The sequence below is a fragment of the Taudactylus pleione genome, unplaced genomic scaffold, assembly GCF_031769625.1.
Source record: "Taudactylus pleione unplaced genomic scaffold, aTauple2 ptg000019l, whole genome shotgun sequence".
In the NCBI taxonomy this organism is placed as follows: domain Eukaryota; kingdom Metazoa; phylum Chordata; class Amphibia; order Anura; family Myobatrachidae; genus Taudactylus; species Taudactylus pleione.
This window is the reverse complement of record NW_028284421.1, coordinates 7,359,515-7,385,345: the sequence shown is the minus strand read 5'-3', so window position 1 is coordinate 7,385,345 and position 25,831 is coordinate 7,359,515. Positions and strand designations below refer to the sequence as shown.

At 44.7% G+C, this 25,831-nt stretch overlaps 1 protein-coding gene across 10 annotated transcripts in view; it reads left to right on the top strand.

The window, feature by feature from the left end:
- The window catches only part of SLTM (SAFB like transcription modulator), a 125,707-nt gene that overhangs the window by 44,968 nt on the left and 54,908 nt on the right, over nucleotides 1–25,831 (top strand). For 3 of the 10 annotated variants that reach the window (XM_088445312.1, XM_088445335.1, XM_088445301.1), the window contains exons 1-3: nucleotides 7,840–8,065; nucleotides 21,293–21,380; nucleotides 23,637–23,698. In XM_088445312.1, coding sequence (XP_088301438.1) covers nucleotides 7,931–8,065; nucleotides 21,293–21,380; nucleotides 23,637–23,698 — 285 coding nt within the window. In that variant the 5' untranslated portion in view covers nucleotides 7,840–7,930. Of the gene's footprint in view, nucleotides 1–7,839; nucleotides 8,066–16,152; nucleotides 16,322–21,292; nucleotides 21,381–23,636; nucleotides 23,699–25,831 lie in introns of those variants that run through there. The other 7 variants (XM_088445304.1, XM_088445293.1, XM_088445282.1 and 4 more) reach the window with 3 other exon arrangements.

Genomic DNA, 25,831 nt, shown 5'->3' with positions numbered 1-25,831 from the left:
TTGGGAGGAAATGGACTAATCTCCCTACAGCACTGACCTGGCACAGAGTATTTTTCCATCTCTTTGGACCATTGAATAAATTTACGCAATGAGAGGCCTTGTCAGTGGTATAACAACGGTCCCTGCAGACCCCGTGGTGGCTTGAGGGCCGTATTAAGGGGGGGGGCTTTTGCTACACCACCGCAACTCTCTGAAACGATCAGCATGGTCGGTGCGGTGGGGAGGGGCAATAGGTAGGGCCAGTGGTAACATACATAATCTGTCAGAAGAGGGGACAATAGGGTTAATTAGCACACAGTGCATAGGACGGCAGCGTAATGTGTTATAGGGGCATTACTCTGTGGCATAATGTGTTGTAAGGGGCATTATGGTGTGCCATGTGTTGTAAGGGGCATTACTATATCCCGAAACCACACACCTCTTTTGGGAGTGTGCGTGCAGAAAGTCTCTTTGGTGTTTTTTTTGGGGGTGGGGGGAACCAGAAACTATTTTGGCAGGGGGGAGCAAAATTTATAGTTACGACACTGGGTCTTGTTACCTTATTTATTAAATGTATCCTTGTAAAACACTCAACAGCACATTTTCTATCCGAAAGAGAAACTATTTTCACATGCTTTTATGCATGTTCTACAAATGTGCTATTTACCAAGCAGCTAGTTGCCAGATCTGCTATTTAAAATTGCACATATGAAATACAAGCTACATAAAAAGTAACATGGATATTAACTAATTGCAATATCGCTAGGTAGTATATATGTCCATAGTTGCCAGCTGTCCTTAATTTCCATGAACAATTTCAAGTGTTAAAGATTAGGCCCTAGCATAAGCGTAGCTACAGTGGGTACAGGGGGTGCTGTTGCTATGGGGTCCAGAGGCTTAAGGAGCCTCAAGTCATTTTTTACCAAGTTTCTGGAATTGCCTGCTAAGCAACTGGGGGCCTGCTTCAGCAAGGAACACAGTTGCTTATACATATGCAATTGGCCGATTGTTGCATCACAGTACGCGAACTAGCCACTGCGATCGCAGAGGATACGCAGACGCATGGCAGAGTAATTGACAGGAAGTGCCATTTGGGGGTGGTGACGGGGGGCAGGTAAGGTGGTCGGGCGAACGCAGGCGTGCCAGTGCGTTGGGACGGCATTGCATGGGCGTGCATAAATTATCCACTGATACCAGACTCCTCCTGAGGCCTCATAGCGTGCACTGAGGTAAGCAGTTCCTGAGTGAGGTCTGACCTGCCTTAACTGTGCGCATGGGTCCGAGGCTACCGATTTTTGATTCGCTGTCTTGGCCAAGTATCAGTGGCGTATCTATAATTGGTGCAGTGTGCCGGGCACACTGGCCCCCAGGTCCAGGGGGTCCCCGCACCGGACACCTATATTATTTTAAACTTACCTGTCCGTGGTCCCACGGCGGGTGTCAGTGCGGCTAAGAACACTGGAAAATGGCCGCCGCAGCCATTTTCCCGGCGTTCTGCGCATGCGCAGTAGACTCCGGGCACACTCTAGTGCCCGGAGTCTACTAATGCTCCGGTGGCATCAGTCGGCTGCCGGCCACCGGGAAGAGAGGAGGGGGCCCCGCACGGGGAGTGCACACGGGCCCCTTCCTCTTTTAAGACGCCCCTGCTGAGTATACGGATATGAGTAAGGGGAAGTGGGCATCCTTATGTTATGCTGCGATTGCAATCATTTACATATCACCGCTGATATTAGCAACTGCGCTGCCTGAGTATAAGCAGAATAGCGATACGTAATGAATCTGGCCCTGGGTCCGGCCCTTTGCCCAGTCTGAAAAGGGGACTCTTCAGCGCTCATATAAATGTCATTCTCTCTCTCCCTCTCAGTAAAGCTCTATACTGAGATGATCCATCTCCTGCACTCCCAATTCACCCTCAGACACAGCTGAGCTAAACAGCAAGTCTGGCACTGTACTACAACAGGCTTCTCTTTAATTACGGCTAGTGTTGGACTGGGGGTTGAAGGACATGTTCCTGCACTGCCACGTAACTGACCCATGAATAGAGTAACAAAGTATTATATGAGGGCCTGATTCAGCAAGGATCGCAACTGCTAAAGCGTATGCAGAAGGCCAATTGTTTCTCACTGCGTATGCATCGCAGTGCATGAAGGCACCACTGCGATCGGGTCTGCAATCGCAGTGACTACGCAGACCCATCGCAGAGTGATTGACAGAAAGTGCCGTTACGGGGGTGGTAACCGGGGAGTTGGGGGAGGGGGGGGAAACTCAGGCGTGCCATTACGTTTGAAGGATATATACCAAGCGCCCAGAAACACTGATTTGGTTACCTGTGAAAGCTGCTGCTCACCACTTGAGAGTGCTTGCCACAGCTCTCCAAAATTAGACTGTATAAAAAGAGAAAAGCAGTGGCTGCAGACACTTACATCTTAACCATTCAATTGGCTAAATGGAATAGTATTTAATATACAATAAAAAGCAAACAATAGCAATCCAGTAGTAGTAGTATATAAAATGTGGTCCTATATAATGATTCCTCCCCGCCTACCCCATCTGTGTCACTCCTGTTTGTCTGCCCCTCCCTTTTAGAATGTAAGCTCTTTCGAGCAGGGCCCTATTGTATTTTCATTTATCTCTTACTCCCCGCTAGGGAAACTAACACTTGGCTGCTTATGTGGGTGTAAAAGTCGCTAATATATAGTTATGTTTATTATCCATGTCCATGTCCTGCATTGCATTGTATTATAAGTCGCTGGTTACGTATTTGTTTATGTACTTTGTAAGGCGCTGTGGAACACTTGTGGCGCCATATAAATAAATGATGATGATAATAACAATAAATACTGCTAATTATTACATTACAAGCACACAGTAAACTGGAAATGATTCTCAGAGTGCCAGCTGAAAGTACACTGTACTATGTATCTTACTAAACAACAATGTATCTTCTAAGTGCTGTATGATAGAAAATATCCATTGGATTAGGGAAAAAACATTTAGTTTGAGTCAGTGGGGGGAATTCAATTGTTCTGCCGGCGGCTTTTTTTTTTTTACGACGCCCGCCAGAGCAACTCCATTGTTGCTCTGTCAGGGCACGATAGCCGCCAGCGCCGGCATTTCTGCACGCACTCAGGAGGGTACGAGCAGAAATGTTTCTGAAACACCCTGGTTAGGTCGCGCCTTAACCAGAAATTAAGACTGGTTTAGCCGGCTAAACCTCGTATTTTAGGCAGCGAAGAGGGTGATAATTAATGAGTGCCCAGAACAATTGAATATCAAACTGTGCGCTCATTATCACTCCCAAAAAAACATTTGAATTGCCCCCAGTGTCTGTAAAAAGAAGATAATGACTGGAGTCCACTAATATTGATAGTTGTTATGATGGATTAGTGGTGTATTACTCGCGCACATATGCTGGTGATGTTCCAACAGATGAGAACCGGGTATATAGCAGGTGGAGTCACCAAACATTTAGATGACAAATCTATATGCTGTTACACAGTACATACTCTGGCAACGCAGTGGGACCACTGCTCCTGCCAGCTGTATGCTGGCTGTTTGTGACCGCTCCCCAGTCTAATGGCCAGCGTTCCCGGACATGGGATTTGCATTGATCAACGCAGTGTCCTGCACTCGCAAGCCGGTCAGTCTGAGTAAGCTGAGGCTTACTCAGCTGGCCGGAGGTGCGGCACCATCCACCATCGCTACCATCGACCGCCGATGTTGCAATGCTGGGATTACAAATGCAGCAGGCTGTGTCAATTGCAATCCTTGCTGAATCAGGCCCATAATTCCTTACCAGACTTCTATGTAGGATATAAAGCTGCCTAAAGGGGAGACATTTCATAGTCAGTTAGTGGTGTGTGTAATGGATGTTCTAAAGGAAAGAGTGGTGTGTAATGGATTTATAATTTGCAAGGGGCACTGTAATTCGCATAATATGAACTGCATGTCACTGTAATGCTACATAATATGAACTGGCACAATTTGAACTGGAGGCACTATAGTGAGGCATAATATGAATTGGAGGCTCTGTAATGTAATGTGGCATAATTTGAACTGGGGCTCTAATAAGGCATAATATAAACTGAGGGCATTACAGCGTGGCATAATATTAACTGTGGGCACTACAGTGAGGCATACAATTAACTGAGTGTACTACAGTGTGGTTAAATATAACTGGGGGCTCTGCAATATGGCATAATATGTACTGGGGACACTGTGTAATAATATGACCTGGATGTAATATGTAGCAAAATGTGTACTGGCAGCACAACAATGTAACATACGGTAACGGAGGGTACTACAATGTGACAGAACATGAACTGGGGGCAGTGTGTGGTACTGTGAACTAGGGCACTACTATATGGCATAAAATTGACTAGGACACTACTATGGGTCATAAAATGAATAACCACTGTGGAAAGAGGTGTCTATCTAGAAGCAATGGGGCAGGGCCACCCTCAGTGTTGCTATGGGGCCCACAAAGTTCTGGCTATGCCCTTGGTTCCTGAAAATGTCCCTATTTTAAGTAATGCACAATATTTTATGCATTTCTTAACCTTGATTCTTATTCTCGGCTTCAGCGTTTAATATTTATTAAAGAGTATTTACATTGCAAAAAAAAAAGAAAAGTATTTATAAATTAAAATGTAGAAGACATTGGTGTGGCCATACCCAGGGCCGGAACTAGGATTTTTGTCACCCGGGGCAAGACAGTAATTTGGTGCCCCCCCCTGGTAATTCCCCCATAGTAATGTCCCCTTCAGCAGTGCACCTATAGTAATGCCCCTGTAGTGCCCATATGGTAATACCCCTGTAGCGCTGCTTACATTAAAAAACACAAACATTACTTGCTTTAAAGCCCACCATCCAGTCCGCCCGGCTGCTCCTCGGAACTATGGGAAAGACGGCATTACGTCTCTGCCATAGTGCCTGTGGGGAGAGAACTCCAGCCTCCACGGCGCTGCAGGGAAGGAGCCGGGCGCCCGCTGGTAATAAAATCTCAGCCGGCGTCCGGCTTGGAGCCTCCCTGTGGCGCCGGGCTGGAGGACAGAGGCGGCAGGTGCAGCGGCGCACCCGGTGCAAGTGCATCTCCAGCCCCCGTCCCCTAGTTGCGGCCCTGCCATACCACAATTGAAGTTGCGTAGCTTTACTGAAGTGCCAAGCTGACCCCTCCTGAAAAACCACCGTGTTACTGCCGCACTCACTGGAGGTACCTGCCTTGCGGCGTGTGGCAGGCGAAATACTTTCTAACTTCCTCTAAATCTGTACGAATGTGCCGATCGCATGATAGACTGTCCATGAAATCCCGACCGTCCTAAAGATAAGTATAAACTAACCTAATTTTACCCCCTAACCCTCCTTTAGGGTGCCCAACCCCCCCTCCCGTGCCTAACCCTAATCCCCCCTTCCCCGCTGCCTAAATCTAAGGCACCTGGGGAGTGCCTGACCCTAAACCCCCCCCGTCCCCAAACCTCCCGGGGGGGTGCCTAACCCTGAGTCCCCCAGAGAGCCCTAAACCTAACCTCCCCCCGTGGCTGCCGGCACCCGGCTTACCTTTGTACGGTAGGCCGGGCGTCTGTCTTCCGGCGTCTGGTTAATGACAGGCGTTGAGTTTTCTGTAGACACCTGTCATTAGTACCACGCCGGGATTAGAAAGTCTGGAAGCCGGCGGTCGGCATTTAGGGCCTGATTCAGAGCCGCTCGTAAGTGGCCGCTCGTTCGCTCCGAGCGATGTTCGCACATCTGCGCATGCGTATGGGTTTTAGTACGCATGCGCAAACCAGTCATTGCGGTCGGAAATCGTGTGCTCGCAAAATAGCGAATGCCTGCTAATTTGAGTGACAGAATGAGGCGTTTGTGGGTGGTAACAGGGGAAGGTGCTTGAAAACGGGGAGTGGAGATCCGAACGCAGGCGTGCCAAAATGTCAAAACGGGCGTTTTAAGGGTGTGCATAATTAACAAAGCAGCGTCATCGGCCACGTCACTTGGTTGTTTCTTAGCCTGAACTGTTCGCATGATTGCGGTAGGAAAATCCAACCCCAAGCACTGCGAGCAGTTCAGACACCTTTCGATGTACTCGATTAATTTAATAAATAGCGGAGATGACGTATGATGCGAGCGGCCAGGGGGCGTTTTTTACAAAAAAAAGTCTGCATGTTTTGTTCGCTCGTTCAGACATAGAGGCGTCAACAGACCGCAAAGAGCGAACGGTCAATTTAAATAGCCAGCCCCTTTTTCTGGACGAGCGAGTGCAAATAGCGTCCGGCTCTGAATCAGGCCCTTAGACTGTCTGCTTCCAAACTACATCCCGTTTTTAGGGGGGGATCCACAAATATTAGGGAACCGCTGACTGTAGGTATAGGGGCAGGTGTTGGAGATACCTGTTGCTATACACACTTTTGTTTGCAAAAGTAGCCAACCATAGGCGGAGCTTGGGCCTGGTAGCTAATGCCATTGAAGCCTATGGGATATGGATACTGGAAACATTCTGAGAAAGGGATCCCTCCCTGGTAATGGCTGTTGGCACATGTACAGTCAGCAGATCAATCACTTTACTTCTAATGCTGGGCATACACTGCAAGATAAAATGTCTGTCAGACCGACAGACATTTTATCTGGCCGGCTGCCAGCCGCAGATGTCCGCGGCATACACTGTGAGATAAATCTAACATTGTATAGCCCGACATCCGCGCTCCGTCCCCGTAGGAAGGAACACAGGAAATGTCTGTCTGTCGGCCGTGCTGGGCATACACTGCCCGATGCGGCCGACAGTTACCGGGTAAATATCGCATCGGACGGGCATGCTGGACAATCCAACATGCCCGACCGAGCAATATTTAATCCTCGGTCACCCCCCCCCCACACGCTACAATTATCGCGGCGATCCGCCGATATCGGGCGGATCGTCCCGATAATTGCAGCGTGTATGGCCAGCATTAGATATGCCAGATTTTCCTTCAGATATGAACGATTTTTTAAATCGTTATCGTTCAGATTTGAAGAAAAATCTGACCGTGTGTATGCACCATAACACATCGTAGAGACAGGCTCCTATCGGGGCCCCTGTTCCTTCATGTGTTTTTATATTCTATCCAAGTTAACCTTTAATTTCTTATTGCAGCGAGAAGGAATTATAATTATTGGGTCTAATGCCTACTAATAAATGTCCCTAGATCACACCATAGTGCAAATCAAGGACCATTTCAGTGGTTACCTTTTTAACGTACGCTATTTAATGTAAAGTGCTCTTGTACAATGATCATCAGAATATCCTTACTGCACATAGTAAATCCTACTGTACACAACAGTAAAGTTACATATACTTACCCACTGGCGAATGTGACGCTAAAGGGTCTATTTACTAAGCATTTGCTGGCGATAAGGTGAACGGAGATAAGGTACCAGCCAATCAGATCCTAACTGCCATGTCACAGGCTGTGTTTGAAAAATTGGCAGTTAGGAGCTGATTGGCTGGTACCTTATCTCCGTTCACCTTATCGCCAGCAAATGCTTAGTAAAAAGACCCCTTAATAACATGGTACAAAGTGAAACCATACATATGGATGTTTAACATGTGGTGTTTTTCTTTTAACCTCTTGTGCTCCATGTATGTGTCTGTATTTTACATTCTCAGAGATTATTATATAATTTTCCCCTCGGCTAAAACATGTCAAATATCTGCCTGTAACTAGCACTGTATTCTGCAGTGAGCTGATACAGGCGCTCCCCAGTGTACCAGGATAAACAGCAGCAGGACATGATCTGTTGCTGTACGCAGTTCAGGTTAGGAACAGCTCCCTCATCTATAGAGCGGGAGGAGCTTACTTTGAGCAGACCCGCCCCCTCAGCATGTGACGTCACCGGATATACGCCATCGCCATCCCTGCGTGTGTTCCCGGTGTGCGCGGCGGGAGAGAGTCATTCTCCGTGTGGGATTGCGCTGAGAGCTATGGCGTCACCTAGCAGCTCGTCCGAGGGAAAGAGAGTGTCCGAACTGCGCGTTATCGACTTGAAGTCGGAGCTGAAGCGGAGGAACCTGGACGTGACCGGGGTTAAGAACGTGCTGATAGCCCGGCTGAAGCAGGTAGGGGGAGGTGGTGCTGGGTGTGGTCAGAGCGGGGGGGGGGGGACACAATACTGTGCATGCCCGGTGTGTGTGGTTACAAACAATGTGGTTCGTCAGCTCATGTGCTTATGCGGCGGCGGCGCCAGCTGGGCCTGCTCCAGATTTACACGCAGAACTATACGTCCCATAATGATGTGCGCACATGCACTCGCACCAGGTGCCCGCGCCGTGATGTTTGCTAGCAGGGCCTACACCACAGCGAGCTTGTAGTACCCACCCAGGGAAGCATCTTTTAAAATATTTAGTGCCCTACATCTCTTTCTGGCTTCATTTAATAATTGAATAGACTGAACCCAGAATAGTAGGATGGATCGGTCTGTAGGGCATAATTACCAAAATATGCAATTTTGCCCCGTTCAATAGTGTGGCCATAATGCTGATGTGTATCTGTTACTGCAGCTACACATTTCGGTGATGTAATGAACGGCGCAACAATCCCTCATTTCCTCCATTACCTGCAACGGCGCCTCATGATATTGCCCTGTTGGTCGTGCAGCACGGCTGACTGGATGATATTGCATGCGACTGTGGGAGTGCGCAGATGGTCCATACACACTATGCGATCTGCACGATCTCTTTCTGAGCTGTGTCGGAACGATAGATTGTTCAATGGATCGCCTAATGTGTACCCGGCTTAAGAAATTCTAAAAATGTGGAAGAGTCTCTCTTGCTGAGACATGGGCCCCAATAAGGGCCATACTAGCAGAGAGATAAAAGTATAGTGATAGTTACCTTGTGTCTGGGTATGGATCCAGTGAGCTGCATGCTCTTCTTTCAGGCTGGCGGAGAGAGAGAGAGCGATCAAATCCCTCTCCAGTAATTGTATCTTTTTTTTTTTTTTTTGCTCTGTGGTAGCCCTGATGACTATAGGCTAAACGACATATAAAGATGACATTCGCTTCCAGGGCCAAGCTCTGATTGTAATTTTTTTTTTTTAATCTTGCAGCCCCCATATAAACCTTTGGGCGCCTGCTTTTGTGATTTTTAAACAGGGGACCACAGTAAACATCTCTGCTATCTTTGGTTCCCCATACATTAATTCTGATTATATTATTGAAACGGATGTTTTCAGGGAATTTTTCACAATGATTTTGATAATTGTACCCCTAATTTATTATAGGCACAAGAAGTACAATTGTATACTAAATTTAGGCATACTATTAAGCCATTAATTACTTCCATCATATTGTCACTTTTGTTAAAATATTATTTATCCCTGTATTGACTGTGACAATATAATAAAAATGATGAATAATTGAGCTTTATTGACACATTATACATTTTTAAATAGATTTATTGTATTGCCTAATGGGGGGCATCCACTACACGATTTTAGCAGGCGATTGAACGATAACGACGTCGTTATCCTTCAATCGCTTAAATATAGTTTAAAAATCGTTTATAACTCGTGCAGTGTTTGGTCGTTAACGAACAACGATGCGCGCTCCCGCTGGTCGTTTGATCGTCTCGTCAGTCAACTGAACATGCAGGTCAATTTCACTTGATCTATTAAAGATCATTTGCAAATCGTTTAGACTGAAAGATAAAATTTCAAGGGAAAAAATCAAGGGAAAATCATTTAGAGATTGGACAGGGAGTAGATCGTCTAGTGGATGTGCCCCTTAATTCACAAATTTAGTTTTAATTTTTGATAGCTTCATGTAGTATTGAAAATTAATGTTTGTCAAGCCTTGTACATTTGTTTGTTGTATTTGGCTTACACCATAATTTAATTGTATTAAGCCAGGGTAAACTGCATGATTAGTGCAGAGGACCCTTCATGTTTGCCCAGCTTCAGAAAAAATGTATATGCTGTATTCAGTATTCACACAGTGCAGTAACCGACTATGCTGGCTCTGCCCCTAAACTCGTGACAGTATGATGTCACTCCTAGGGGGAGAGACCAAGAAGCTCTGTTTAGTAGAGCACTGCTTGGAGTGTCCCACAGAGCCCTGTGCTCTGTGGCGGTACCGCTTGCACACTCCTGGTTACAGCCCTGAATTCACCTATGAAACAATAGACTGAACATCAGCTAATTTAACTGGTACAGTATGTAACTATTTGTAGTGATTGTACCAGTTGGCCTGTATTCGATTAGTTTCGCACCTGCGATACTTTTTCACATGCCGTACTTTTCGCCGACATCGCGTATTTTAGCCGCGGAAACTTATCGTGCATGCCCCCGCTATTTGCCATAATCAATTCCAAAAGACGTGCAAACTCAACCCGGCGAATGCAAACCAGGTGAAAAGTGGTGTCAGAATTGGGGAAATCAGCCTGGCACCCCCTAAAACATGGGTGGGGAACTGTTTTTTTTTTTTTTTTCCTGCCCAGGGCCATTTTGATATGTATAACATTTGCTGTCCTGGTGCAGACCACGCCCCCTCTGTGTGATGTCACACAGGGGTGGGGCCACAATCGCTGGTGATTACAGCAATGCCCAGAGCATCTTGAGGATGCTCTGGGAGCTGTAAGGGCAGCGGTGTGACTAATCTGAAGCGTACTAGGACGCTTCTGATGGCACTGCTGCATAGATTTTGGCTGCAGGGTGCAAGACACCCTGCTTGCCAAATGAGGCTAGAAGGGAAAAAACTCAAGAGGGCCAGACCAAATGATTCCGGGGGCTTTATACGGCCTACGGGCATGAGGTTCCCCATCCTTGCCCTAAATGATGCACTAACATTGGGGATCAATGTACATGCCCCCGAATAGGCCTAATAAAGCTATTTTGAGGGACTAAATGTGTGTCAATTTCCTCTAATTAGTGTCTCTGCACAAGTGGAGAAGAATAGCATAAAGCAGGTTTTTTTTTGTGAATATTAGTCCTGTCAAATTTTAAAGTAAAGTTTAAAAAATGCACCTGAAGCAAGTGCCTGCAATCAAAAATACAGCTCACCCATACTTGTAGACCCCACAAAAGTCTATTTCCCTAGTTTTTAAGTTTGTACCCCCTCTCTGCACTTTTTTTGCCCTTTTTTTTTTTTTTTTTTTGGTGTGTTCCTCACTTTTTTTTTTTTTTTTTTTTTTTATGGTTATCCTTTGGGGGGGCTGTCCCAAGGGTGCTAAGTGGTTTCCCCACCTTTGCACCCCAAAATGGCGATTTTGCACTTTTTTTTCTCCATTTATTCAGAGGCAAATCTTTTTCGCCTATTACTTTGCATTGTGTTCTCGCGTACGCAAAAAGGGTTTGCAGTTGAATACTGAAGTTTCCACCTGGCGAAAAGCCGCAATCAGCGATACTCTTTCGCGGAGTCAGTCTTTTTGTGCTTAATTGGATACGTGCCCTTGTCTTCTAAAGTTAACTACATATGGAATTGCAGAAAAAGTTTAGTTATTTATCTTGTGCTCTTTCTCTCTGCACCTGATTCATATGATTACCTGTGTGTAATTAATCATTTGCTGACTAGTATATAAGCATATGCATGGACCTCCTCTTTGTACTTCTAAAGAAAGATTTATACTGATTTAAGATTTATGGATGGATACTCTCACATTATTGTATTAGAGATGCCAACTGGTGGCTGCTGTAAGATAATCTTCTGGCAACTATACAAAATAGTGGTTGCTCATATCAACTTAATGGTATTGCACAGGTGCTTGTAAGGGTTTACTCTTGACTAAAAGAAAACAAAGTTTCTACCCAGCTCACTGCAAAAACCAGCAGAAAAACTTGAATACTGCATAATAGAAATTCAGAGGTATTTGTTACATACATTTGCAAATATATGGTTAAGCGCCAGGCCAGCATCAAGGCTCCTCTATACCGGTGTTCCTAACACTACATGATAATGGCACACACTCTGGGTCATATTATTGCATACTGTTGTGCTACATGATAGCAGTGTGTGTATGTAAGTATATGTGTATGTGTGTGTATGTATGTATGTATATATATATACAAGCAAGCTGAGGCCAACTCACCTAGGAGGTACCCCAGACACCTCCAAATAGCAATACAGGGACCAGCACACCCTCCTAATGCTGGTCCCATCCATGTCTCTCAGAACAGCAATACAAAATAGTGGTTGCTCTTATCAACTTAATGGTATTTCACAGGTTCTTGGGAGGGGTTTACTCTGGCAGTTCTCTTTTTTTGCTTTTAGTTCAGATTCGGCCCACCTGGCTGGCACTTGGGTTGCTGCGGCAACCCTCCGAGTCTTCTCCTCGAGACCAGCCTAGACACTGTGCAGATGCAGGAAGTCTTCATGTTGCCCGAGCTCAAGGAAGCTGCAGCTTCCCCTCTCTCCTCTGGGGCACAGTCACTGTTGGGGGGTGGCTGTATATCTTCCCCTCTCCCAGACGGAGGTGATGGACGATCTTCAGAAATGCCCACTCCCTGCTGCTAGCTTCACCTCAGCTGGTGACATCAGATCAAGTGCTCTTGTAATCCTTCCACATGGCTGTTATATAAAATAACACACAGCACTCTGAATAAGTTTGGAAAAACTTCAGTATTTTGTTGTATATCAAGTGACAATAATATGTGCAGAAGCATATACTAACTTCTCTTATTGGATCTTAGCAGCAAATATCTGTGTTCGCTATCAACATTGTATGTCAAAGTGCAAAATGTGCCATCATAAAAAGTGCTCCAATAAAAAGCTCTGATCTCCGCGCCTGTCGGCTCATACATGCCGACATTTCGGGACATCTTAGTGTCCTTCTCAAGGCTATGGGAGACTGAAAAGAAGGTATACCAATGTTGATGGCCACAAATACACTTGTGTTAGCAATGATCCCATGGTGCTGGATCACACTGCACTAATTGTAACTGTTTCTCATTAGATCTAAGGGGGGATTTTAATTGCCGGTGAAGAGTTTGATTTGCCGTTGTTGCAACGTTTAAACACCGGAAGCCCATCTCGCAGCCTTCACCCGACTGGCCCGAATACCCGATTTACACAAGTGCTCGCTACCCTAAAAGGATCTAGACTACCCTTGTTCATCACTCTTGAGGGCATGCCCAGCACTTACCGACATACTGGGCTGCCCCCAACCTCTCCCATCTCTTGTGAATAGATGCTGTGCACGTCTATTTTTCCCACCCAAAGCACACTGCGGCCTTGTGTTAGTGGGGTGTCGACAGGGCTCTGCCAAAATGGCAGGGTGCATTCTGCCCTTTTGAAATTGAGCGCAGCGCCTGCTAAACAGCCTAGCGGGAACCCTATGTAATCATCCCAACAAGTCCAGTACCAAACTGTAGTGTTCACTCTAGGATTTTTTTTTTTTTTTTTGTGCAGATAACTGAGGGCACAGTTTAATTTTGAAGGGCACAATTTTGATGCAACACATCACTAAAGCTGCACAATGCACAGCACATATATTCACCCCATTCAGTTTTTACACACGTGCCCCTAGTGTATTATATAATCCCACATCATTAATTCTGGGTTTCGTGTGGGCAGGGCACCGAACCGCAAAAAGGACACTAGTGTGCGCTCCGTATGCATGCCAAAAAGGGGGCATGGTCATAAGAAAAAAGGTTGTATCTTAAGGTGTGCCCCCTTTCAATCACTCTTGGGGGCGTGCCCAGCACCTAAGGTCATCCTGGCTTGCCCCGAAGCTCTCCACTAACTGTCCCACTGTGGAAAGATGCACTGCATCTATTCACTGGCTGTGAGCGCTGCACCACAACAACCAACAGTCACCTCCCCCATGGGATTCTCTTCCGCGGGGAGGGACAGCACACGGCAGACTGTTTCAGCATTCAGCATAGTGCCGCCATAAGGGCAGGGCACATTTTGCAGTTTTGATCCCGACAGCCGGGATTCTGCCATTCACAATGCTGACGCCGGCATCCTGAAATTAAATACCGGGGTTAAGGGGAGGGTTAGGTTTAGGCATCGGGGAGGTTATAGTTAGGCACCAGGGAGGGTGGGTTAAGTATACTCTCCTCGTCTGGATTCCAACCTGGTCGGGATGACTACGTCTGGATTCTGACCGCCGGGATCCCATACCCAACCTCCATGTGATAAGTGCCTGCACAGTGCTTGCAGACAGGGCAGGGGCGCATTTTCACATCTAAGACAGGCAGGGCCTGGAAAATGGGATGTAGTTGGTATGCCGGTGGAACGGTATGCCGGCCGTCGGAAACCCGACCCGGGACTGAAGCTAGGCGTCAAAATCCCGACGCTGGAATCTCAACAGACGCCATCCCGATCAATGGTACACTGGGGCGTCTTAGTTGTTAGCTGCAGGGGGGGGGAGAGGTTAGGCTTAGGCACCACAGCGGGGTTAGGCTTTGGGGGGGGGGGGTTATGGTTGGGCACCAATAGGCTTAGGCACCACTGGGTAGGGGGGGTTATGTTTAGGCACTAACAGGGAGGGTTAGGGGGAGGAGGGACTTGACATACTTTATATACTCGAGTATAAGCTGAGTTTTTCAGCACATTTTTTGTGCTGAAAAAGTACCCCCTCGGCTTATACTCGAGTGAAGTGTAGCGCTGACCGGAAGGAGTTCGGTCAGCGCTACACAGCACAAACACACAGCCGCCGGAGCCGGCAGCTGTGTGTTTGTTGTAATCAGCAGCCGCTGAGAGTCTGTTAGACTCTCATCGGCTGCTGCTGCTCCCACTGCGGGAGCCATCTTCCAGCTCCCGCAGTGGGTAATGGGAGAGACGTCATGAGTAATGACGTCTCTCCCATGCAAAGCGGCCGTGGGAGCTGTTAGCGGCGGGAGTTTCAGGTAAGTGATTTTTTTTTTATTCTCAAGTCTCTCACTACAGGGGGCACTACCAGGGGGGGATTACCACTGGGGGCACTACCAGGGGGGGATTACCACTGGGGGCACTACCAGGGGGGGATTACTACTGGAGGCACTGAAAGGGGGGATTACCACTGGGGGCACTACCAGGGGGGATTACCACTGGGGGCACTACCAGGAGGGATTACTACTGGGGGCACTACCAGCTGCTGCCATTTCCCACTCTAGGCTTATACTCGAGTCAATAAGTTTTCCCAGTTTTTTGTGGTAAAAGTAGGTACCTTGGCTTATATTCTGGTCGACTTATACTCGAGTATATACGGTACTCCTGTCGGGATTCCGAGCATCAGGATGCCGCTGTCTGCATTTTGACAGAAGGCTACCCAACCCCTGGAAAATAGGGGTCTTTTTGTGCTACGGTGAAAGGAGAGGACATTACAGAACCTTATTGAAAAATGGTGCTTTAAAATAAAAAAAATAAAAAATAACCTAGAGCGTTTACTTTAAAGCTCTTGTCATTCGAGTTGTGTAATTGGTTAGCTATTTAGCAGGGGGAGATTCAGTTAATCAGTAGTTTTGGAGCACAAATTTACGCTCAAGTATCGCACATATCGCAACTAATTTTCAAGGGATTGGGTACAGAATTCCTGCGGTCAAAAATCCCATTCTGGCATCCCGACAGAGTTTAAGATACCGACACCTGTTGGTAGGTATCCTAACCCTTCTCCTACCTTACCCCTCCCCGGTGCCTAAACCTAACCACCCCCTTCCCGCACCGTAAACCTAACCTTCCAGCAAACAGATGTGGGTACCTGGGGGCCTATTACATTTCACGCACGTCACACCCAACTGCAACATGTTTAGACTCTTAAAGCGGCTAAATCTGTTTGAACTGTTGGCCATGTTACCAAAAATGCATTTTGGGTACCTAAAAGCCTGGCTTTTTGTGCTTGCCACCTCAGGAGTGTGTGAGCTGAAATAGTGACTGCCTGTGGCACTAACATCTGATCGACACAACATCCCAGGGTATCTCCCCTGAGTTAGCTGCTATTGTATGTACTATGCGGGTGCTTTATAAAGGGTAAGAATATGAGGTCGTTGGCTACCAAGTGCAAATGTCCATTTCATGGTGTTCATCGGACGAGGTCGTACTAGAACAGAGCAGTTGCGTAGTGTACATGTGGTACTGAAAGGTATAACCTGCCGTTCTGACACAGGGTAGTGCTGTGCAGTGACCGGCGTCCAGGAGGCGGCGTCAGTCTGGACGGCTTTGTGTGTATGTTGGAGAGCATTACACGTGACCCGGGGATTTCAGCGCGAGAGCTCCGCGTCACGTGATGCGGCGACATCTCGGCGCCCGGATTGAGACGAGTAAAATGGCGTCATTTAGCGGCCCGACCGAGAACAGGAGCGTGTCCGAGCTGCGCGTTATCGATCTCAAGTCTGAGCTGAAGCGGAGAAACCTGGACTTTACTGGTGTGAAGAATATGCTGGTGTCCCGGCTCAAGCAGGTAGGGCCCGGGATGCAGCGTCCTGGTCGGTGGCCTAGTTACCGCTAGACGCCCGTAGCTTCGCGCCTCCCGTATATCGCCTAGGGGAGCGCACACAGACAGCGGATCGTGTATACGGCTCGGTACGGTGCGTGTGTTCCCCCGGGACACTGTATAGTGCTTGTTCCCATGGTATCTGCGGTCTACTCCCAGACATACGGGGGGGGGGGATACAGCTGCAACGATCCCCGGGGGCCATGGGCTTCCCATCTCATACCGGTGGCCTGCACACAGGACCATCAAGAAAAATCCTGGGGCCCGGTACACATATCTTTGCCACCACCCCACCCTCCTCCAAACATCTCTCCCCGACGTACCAATACAAATATCACCAAATACAAGACGCTGTAATGTATGTGTGTATATGCAGACAGTAAAGTGATTAATTTTGACTGTTTTACTAAAATTATTACAGACCTTCATTAGGACCATACAATTCAGCGCGCTGTGGCTATCTGGAAAGTTGGTCCCGGAGCTATTCAATTCAGTGTGCTGTTTAGTCTGACTAAAAACTTAAGTCAGAATGCCGATTCTCGCGACTTACCCTGGCTGTTTAGTCGCGAGAACCGACATTCTCCGACTAAAGTGCCTTCCGTGAGGCTGTTGCGCTAAGCTGGCAAGCAGCCTTTTGGCCGGCACTTTAGTCTGATTTATCCTCCTGAGGGTGCGAGAAGAAATTCTTTAACCACTTTCCTGGAGATATCTGCCCCATAGTCTTTGTGGTGAGGTTGCCAGGACCCAGGAGGAACTCACCACAGCCAGTGTGTCTTGTGACTGTGGGGACAACAGCGGGGCTGCGGGCAGCTGCTGCTGTCTAAGTGCCATCTGACAGTTTGCCCAGCGGGAGGCGGTTTTCCTGCTGGGCTCACGGCTGTTCCTTGGCGGCAGGAGATGGGGAAGGGGCACTTCAGCATCATGACTTCGCAACGTTGTTACCACCGATACCGGACCAAGTGACAGGGTAACCTTCGAGGTTATTGCGGCCTGTCAATTGGTTTACTAGGTTATTGGCAGGCAGAGCGGGCAGTTTAAAAAGTATTAATAGGCACAATTGCCCTGTCTTCTGTGTTCCTTATTCTTGGGGACACTCTAGCGTGGTATGGTTGTCCTCTCTCTCTCTCTACACACCCCCCCCCCATCCCGAGTTTTCCTGCGCGTCAAAGTATATAGGGGTCAGTCACTGCCCATCATAGGCACCTCTGCTCCTGTACTTGAATCACAAATGTTAGTAAAAACACTTATGAGCAATTAGAAAACATTGGTCAGAAACTATGTATGACAAAATAAAAAGGCGGCCTCTTCCTTTTTTGATCCTTTATAGCAACCTTGCCAACCTCAACACAATCCCAGATCCATCACAGCATGCGTCTGACCTAGTGGTATGAAATTCTTTTGGGGGGATCCTGCTACGCTGCCTGACGGATGAGTGCCAGGCACCCCCCCCCCCCCCCCAATTACTTTTGTTTTTCATTGTATCTCTCACTTATATGGCGTTGAGATATAAATGTGTTTATATTTTTATACAAGTCTTGGGCCACGTGAGTGCCCATAATTTGCAAAGAAAATGCCCACGGAATTGTGCTGGGAAATGTTTGTGTATTGTTGATCAGGTTTAATGTTTGGTATTATGCTTGATTTACTTTTCTGTGCGTCGTAGACTTGTTTTGCAGTTTTTTTTTTGTTTTTTTTTGCTTCAATAAATAAAGAGAAAGGAAAAACCTTTGGTCTTAATGAGATCACTCTTGGCTGACATCAAGGCAGGTGCCAAACCAGGTGGGGTATGAGATGCCCACAGGCACTTTATGCACATGTGCTCGAAGCACTAAACCGCTGTCACTATGCAAACTGGCAATATTGCGACTCTATTTTTTTTTTTTTTTTTTAAAGTTGAGTTTAAATTTGACTGGTGTATGTCACACCCCTCCTAGTTTACAGAAGGTTAACATTGTACCCAATTTATGTCTTTGATAGTAAATATTTCATAATACTGCATGTACTATTTCTTATGTTAATACTTTATGTAAGTATATATTCCAGAATCTTTTTTTATTTTTGCTGTATGTGCTATAGCCGTAAACAATAGAGGAATGTGCATGTATTCTAGTATCGGGCACTTGTTTCACTGCACTGTCACTTTAATTTTAGTCCTATCTAATCCCAAAATTGTACAAAATGCGTCATTGTGTAGAGCCACAACTGCTGGAAAAATATTTATATTTTACTTACTAAATGAAAAATGGGAAAGTTTTAAAAAATTTCACAAGCCAGCCGAGGGAAGTATAAAACTGCTAGTTAGATTTATTTTATTTTCTGCAACAGGCAAGCCAGATGTAATAAAATTGAGTCCACCTGTTCAAGAGCTGAGTGATGTGTGAATTTAGGACTCCTGAATAATAGCTAAGCACTAGCATGGTTTTACTACTCTGAACTGTATGGCCCATACTTCAACTACCGTTTGGGCACCCAAGCCACTGACATTTTGCACAATTCTGCGCTCCACCTCAGGAGGCTGCGAGCAGAAGTGTGTGCCTGTGGGATTCTTGCCCGATACGAGCAACAATTGAATTGCTCCATTGAGCGTCCATTAGTTAGAGATGTCCAAGAAAACAATTGAATTTTCTCCTGACAGATGTGTAGTAAAAAAAACCATGTATTTCACCTAGTGTGAACTTTGTCGGGATGTGGTTAGAGTGCTGACATTCACAATACAAACAGCGGCATCCCGACTGCTACAATCCCAAAAGATTTTGACGGTGAGTACTAGATACTTGAAAAAATCAGTCTGGATTTTGTCTGTTGGGATGCCGCTGTCGGTGTTCTGCTTTTAACAATTTATTGCTCTGTTAGCACACTTTTAGAAGTGAGGAGAATCCCGACCGCCGGCATTCCGAAGGCAAGTATCCGGAGTTAGGGAAGGGTTTAGGCACATGGGTGAGGGTTAGACCTGCGTTTTTCAACCAATGTGCCGCCAGCGGTTGTCAAGTGTGCTGCTAGGTCAGAGCTGACTTGTACTGCTGGCCCGGGCAGAGCTGGGCTCTTCAGGGAGGCTCAGGCGTGCACAAGCCATGACCTATGGAGACGAGGCGGCGTGACATAGATCACGCCCGCCTGCTCACTGCTCCCAGCTCTGCACTGTGTGCTCATCTATGAGTGTGACTGAGCAACTCCAGCTGATGAGGGACAGGACAGGGACGACAGTGAGCTTTTTCAGCTGGTTATATTATTTTTCTGTGGGGCAAGTGTGATTATTATTAATAATAATAATTATTATTTTTTTCCCCCGTGTGGCCCAATGTTTGTGCTTCCTTTATGTGAGGACCATATGTGTTTGAAAACACCATGGCCCCACAGAACAAAAACAATGTTTGATCTTTTTCCCGTGGGGCAAATGCGTGTGTTTTTTTGTTTTTTTTTCCCATGAGGGACTGTTGGTGTGCCTTAGCAATTTTAAAATCTCGTTTGGTGTGCCACGAGTTGAATGGTTGAAAATCACTGGGTTAGGCACTAAGCGGGGAAGGTTAGGTTTAGGGTGCGGGGAGGGGGCAGTTAGTTTTAGGAAACTAGGGGGAGGTTAAGTTCGGGCACTGTGGATGAAGGGTTAGGGTAAGGAGTAGCTGTAGAAAACTTTCCTCTCCATGCCAGGATTGTGACTGTCGGGATGCCGTTGTCGGTATTCTGACTGCCAGCATCCCAACAGTCTAGATTCTATACCCAACCCAATAGCTTTAAACTATCCCTCTATATGCTCTGTCCTTTATTTGCAGCTGTGGAAAGTAATTTTCTTTATGCTGGCTGTTAAAACTTATAATATGATTTATGTATGGAAAGCTGCACATGTACTTCATGTGTAGTTTAACTTATTACTAAATCATTAATTTACAGAAATTAATGTGAAATACACAGCTATAGAATGACGGCCATGCTTTTTTCTCAGTTATTGACATGCATCCTGTTGTACCTCAAGAGCTACACATTGCCCCTAGTTTAACAGGGCACTTCACTTATTAGAGAAAATTGGCTCCCGTCTAAAGTGGGCGCAAGCAATTTCAATTGTTTGCGCAACAAGCCAGGTTCTGGATTGTGACCGGTATATTCACCAGCCCTAATGCATAGGATTAGCCACTTTAAGCGTTTTTCCCTGTGCTAAGCGCCGGGCACACTACAGTTAAGGCGCACGTGGCACTCGCAACCAGCCCCGAAGCCCTATGTTGCGCAGGTTTCTGATCGCACTTTGGGGGTGCGAGCAGAAATCTGCGATAAGTGCTTCCTTCAAGGTCACTGGAACTAATTCTCTCAAACAATTGAATCCCCCCCCAGCGAATGAAAAAACAGCCTGAAAGCGACCTTTGTATGGTCACATCTCGTATCCCAAAATGCCATGACATGCACCTTGCTTTTTCCATAATAGCCCTACTTGTTCATAACATGGTAGAAATTAAACCAAAATAAGATGTGTTTTTTTTTTTTCATAATCTGTTCTTTGGTAAGGCAAATGAACGTCATAATGCAACAGTCTTCTTAGGAAGTCTGTGCACACCATGTATGCATGTGTCTGCGGTGTGTAAGTTGTTGGAAGTTATCAAAGAAAGCATTAAATAAATGAGGTTACTAAATGGAAGTTTTTAGTTGTCAGTATGTACAAACTCTTCTTTGCTTATTGAATATTCTGTTTTTCACCACTGTGTTTATAAGAACCACCATCATTTTAAGAACGTCTGCTTCTCTGCCCTTTTTTACTTTCAAGTCTCCTCTGTTAGGCAGCTACATTTGCCCTTTTTTATGGGTTAAATATTGACCTCTATTAAATTAAATCTGTTTGAAATAAACTTACATTGAATTAAGAGATACTTATTCTAATTTATTGTATTATTCTGCAGATTAACAAATATATTTTGATTTATATATGTATAATTTTTTTTTTTTTTCTTACAGGCAATTGAGGAAGAAGGGGGTGATCCTGACAATATTGAAATAACTGCCAGTAGCGATACCCCTTCAAAGAAACTGATGAAGAGCAAAGGTTCGTAGCAGTTATGAACCATTAATTGTTTCTTAACTATAATGTTGTGTACACACTGTACGATTAAAATGGAAGATATGAATGATAACAATATCGATCTTATCGTTATCATTCATATCGTGCATTTTTCGGTGCCCAAGGACCTGCCATGCGTGGGCACGTATGGACGATAACTATATCGTCTGTCGCGCGTTCATGCAGGCCAACCTGATCTATATCGACCAGGTTACTATAGGCGTTGGCCATCATTGATGGGTTGGGGTGTGCTGGGTGATCGATATCGATCATCCAGCCCACCCGGGAGATCATTCAACTATATCGTTGACAATCGTCCTGTGTGTATGCACCATAACACTGCCCATTTTGCTCGATCAATACTATGTTGCCAAGACAGTAGGGGTGCAGTACCTTACTCCTAACAGAAAGAAGAGGAAATCTATTGCACATGAAAGTAAGATGTGTTATCTACAAAAAAAACCCTGATTATTCACAACTCTTCATATATTAATCTCTCATCATTAGTTAGGGGGGTGCTGCCATAGACTAAATGTGATCAATGCAACAAAAGGGAGAAAGGAGTCTATGGTGCACTACATGGGTCAAATAAAATATAACTTTTAATCAATTCTTTAATATTGTACAACAATTCTTGTACATAAACAAAATATTTTAAAAAACAATAGTGATAAGGGTAGATAAAGTGTATAAAAAGATTTTTTTTTCCCTTCGCTATGCCTCAAAAAGAATCCTCTTATAATGTACTGTGATTCCTAGATGTCATCTCTTTTACGTTAGTCAATGAACAACGGGAAGAAATTCCAAATTACCTTAACATAGAAGACACACATTTGACCCAAATGTGACATGCTTGAAATAAAACTGACCTAGAGAAGTTTTTCCTTTATTAACAAGGATAATATGAACATAATACAATAGAGGAAATTTTCCCAATGTTCATAGAGTATAATCCCAGAATGTGCATGGTATCTTCCAATGCATTAATAAAATGTCAGTCGCATTCTGTCTCAAAGCCTTAATATTTTTGACAGAGTAAAGGTGCGTACACACTGGACGACTCGCAAAAGATGCAATATACTCAACTATTTCCCTTGAACTCCCCTGCACTCCCAGACAAACAATATGTTGCCTAAACTGTCCAATCTGACAAACGACCTGAATATTGATCATGAGATTGGCAGATCTTGCCTGCTGTAGGCAAGATCTGAAGATGCGATGTATGACCTGCAGGGACGCGCATTGTGATTGTGCGTGGACAGGTAATTTGGAATTCCTTCCCGTTCATAGAAGAACGTAATAAAGAGATGACATCTAGGAATCGCACGGTACATTATAAGAAGATTCTTTGAGGCATACAGTGTAGGTAAAATTTTTTACTTTTTTATACACACTTTTCTTCTTTTATCACTTTTCTTTTCTATATTTTTTTATATGTTTTGCTATTTATGTACCAGAATTGTACAATTTTAAAGAATTGAAGTTAGATTTTATTTGACCTAAGTAGTGCGCCATAAATAGACTCCTCTCTTTTGATCCATTATACCTTACTCCTACACATTCCCCTTCCTAACAACTATTGAAGTAAAGTATTATTATGTGTGTTTTCGTGTGTGTAGGAAGGGGAGTAAAAGATGCTTGTTTCTCCTACACTTTTGCATTAATGGATCACATGTCCTAGTGTTTTAATACTTCCATGCTCGCCAGCTAGTGTGACATAGCCAGTAGTCTGCTATCAGTGAAATGCAGGAGAGGTCTGTTCTGTCTGCTTTACTGTGATCTTTGTGGTACCCTCATATCAAATGGGTTTATGTGGTACCCACAATATGCACACAAGTTGCTCGCTTTAGAAAACTTTTGCAGTTTGTGTGTAAAATAGGTGCTTAGAAATTTTTCCTGGGCAGACTGCCAGATCTAATCATAAGGAGACACCAGAAGAGCTTACTCTGTTCAGGGCACACTTAAGACTACTATATCATCATCTGTTATTGGCAGCCCGACTTAAGGGTAACAGAAGGGAGCCACGTGCAACCATCCGAACAGTATGTTTATATATCTTCTGTTTGCCATCCAACTATGTCCTGTTTGGCTGCAACAGAGTTAGTTTTTATGTCTTGTCATAATGTCTAACATGATATGGCATCAGCATAGCATATTTGTGATTTGGAAACGTGGATACTGCTATTAAATACTTTTAAGGTTTCAATAATGTTCTCATATGTTGTAATTTCATGATTTTAGGTAGGAAACAGGAGGCTGATGAGTCTGGCTGTGAAGCTTCTATGGAGGAAGATTCTGCTAAGGTAAAGCCCTTCATACAAGGCACACTGGAAAATAAAATATTTAGTATACATAACTTAATGGATTTTTTTTTATTTTTAATTAAGGAATGGTAAATGGGAACTTGAGATTAAATTCTGGAAACATTTCAGATAACGCTCTGAACTGGTAGTTGTTAATACAGAGTTATGGAGAAGTTTGAAAAATAACATCTGCTAATCTGTGCCCATTCATTAGTAGCTATATGGGTCAGTTCACCTTTTATCCGCCATACACCTTCATGATGTAAGTGAATGACTAGGTTAAACCCTTCTGTTTAGTGTTGCATAACTTTTGTGCCATTTGTAAAGGCTAGTTTCTTGTGTTTTTGAAAAAAAAAACAAAACATGATCATATGTGACATGTTATCTACTTTTCTGGATGTCCGTGTATAGACATTCATGTTTACATAAGTTTATTATCTAAGTTTAATATGTGAATTATGGCTTTATAGAGCCGAAGAGGTGTGTTTGTGGTTTTTTTTTTTTTTTTTTTTTTATACTACTACTTTTCAAAAAGTAATTTAGTAATTCGGGAGTAGCATACATTGTTTTGTTTCACTCAGTCACATTTTCAGTCCCATATGTGTTCTTAGAGGAAATCTGATTCAGCACAATGTATTATTCTGCATGTTCAGGATACTGTATATGGCAGATAAGTGCACCGCCAAGCATTCCTGTTAATTATACCATTTTCAGACAGAAAATTGCAAACAACCTGGCTTTTATCCGGCGTTTGCGTGCCAGGTTTTTTTACTTTTTCAGTCTGATACCCCTTTCACACTGAAAATGAAATTACCGGGTAATTCACTTTTACTCGGTAATTTGCTAAGAAAAAACTGGCATTTTTCCCTGTGTGAAAGGGTCATCCCGGGACTAAATTCCCGGGTCTCAAGTCCTGCAAAAAAACCAGGGTCGGAGACCCGGGAATTTAGTCCCGGGATGACCTTTTCACACATGGAAAAGTCCCGGGTTGTTTATCAAATTACCGGGTAAAAGTGAATTACCTGGTAATTTCCTCTTCAGTGTGAAAGGGGTATATGTAACGCAGCATGCTGAATTTAATTGGCCCTTTAATTATATACTTATTTTATTAATCTTGTCTAACAACATATCAGAGCAGTAATTTGGAGTCAAGGTGACTGCACATTACATTGCAAGTATTCTTTTCACAATTGTGACATTGCAGAATAAAAATACCATGTTAATGAATCAGGTTCTCATTACTAATTACAAACTACATAATCAACAGAAGGTCCCTTGACTGAGGAGGCTGTGGCAAACATACTGAGGGTTCAGTGTGGCCTGCCACTGTATCATTCTAAGTGCTGCTAATGTGTTGGATTTGCAGGTGATGAAGTCTCTGTGCCTGCTCTTTCAGCTCTCAAAGTAATAGGATTTCTATCTGGCAATCATCTCCTTTTTTAAAAGATTTTGGAAGCACTGTACAGGATGAAAGTGTTATTACGGCAGCTAAATGTAATCTTTGTTTATTTTAAAATACAGCAGAAGTGCTTGTTAAAACACAAGTTTAAAACTTTGATGCAGAAGGTAAAAAAAAGATGGAGAAAACCTGGTCTGTCATCTCTGTTTGGTATTAAACCCTTCCAAAATCATAAAGCAATGCTAAAAATAAAATGCTTGTTCTGTTCTAATGTCATCCTACAGATTAACATCCATACCCATATGCTATAAAGAAAACTAGGGGAAGCAATATATTTTTATGCACGATGAATACTTTGCTCCGTAGTTCCACAGTGATTTGGTGTGCTGAAACTAAAACGGTTTGTTTGAAGAGATGTTCTATAATACAAATTTATAGAATTAAGACCTTTTGAGTGGACATTTAAATTGAACTGTGCAACTTTTTTTTTTTTTTTTTGTCCTTAGCAACAAGCTGCAGACTAAAGTAAATTAACTACATTTCTTCTTCAGGGTCCACAGGAGAGACCATGGGGTGTAGGTGGGACTTGGAGGACCGGACACCAAGAGAAAAGCTTTTCAATCCCAGGATGTTCTGGTCCTTCCCCCCTATACCCTGCCCACAGCCTGAAGGCAACTCAGGGGATCTGGTGGTTAAAGTCAGCATAGGGGAGAAGGCGATCTCCCTGCAGCCCC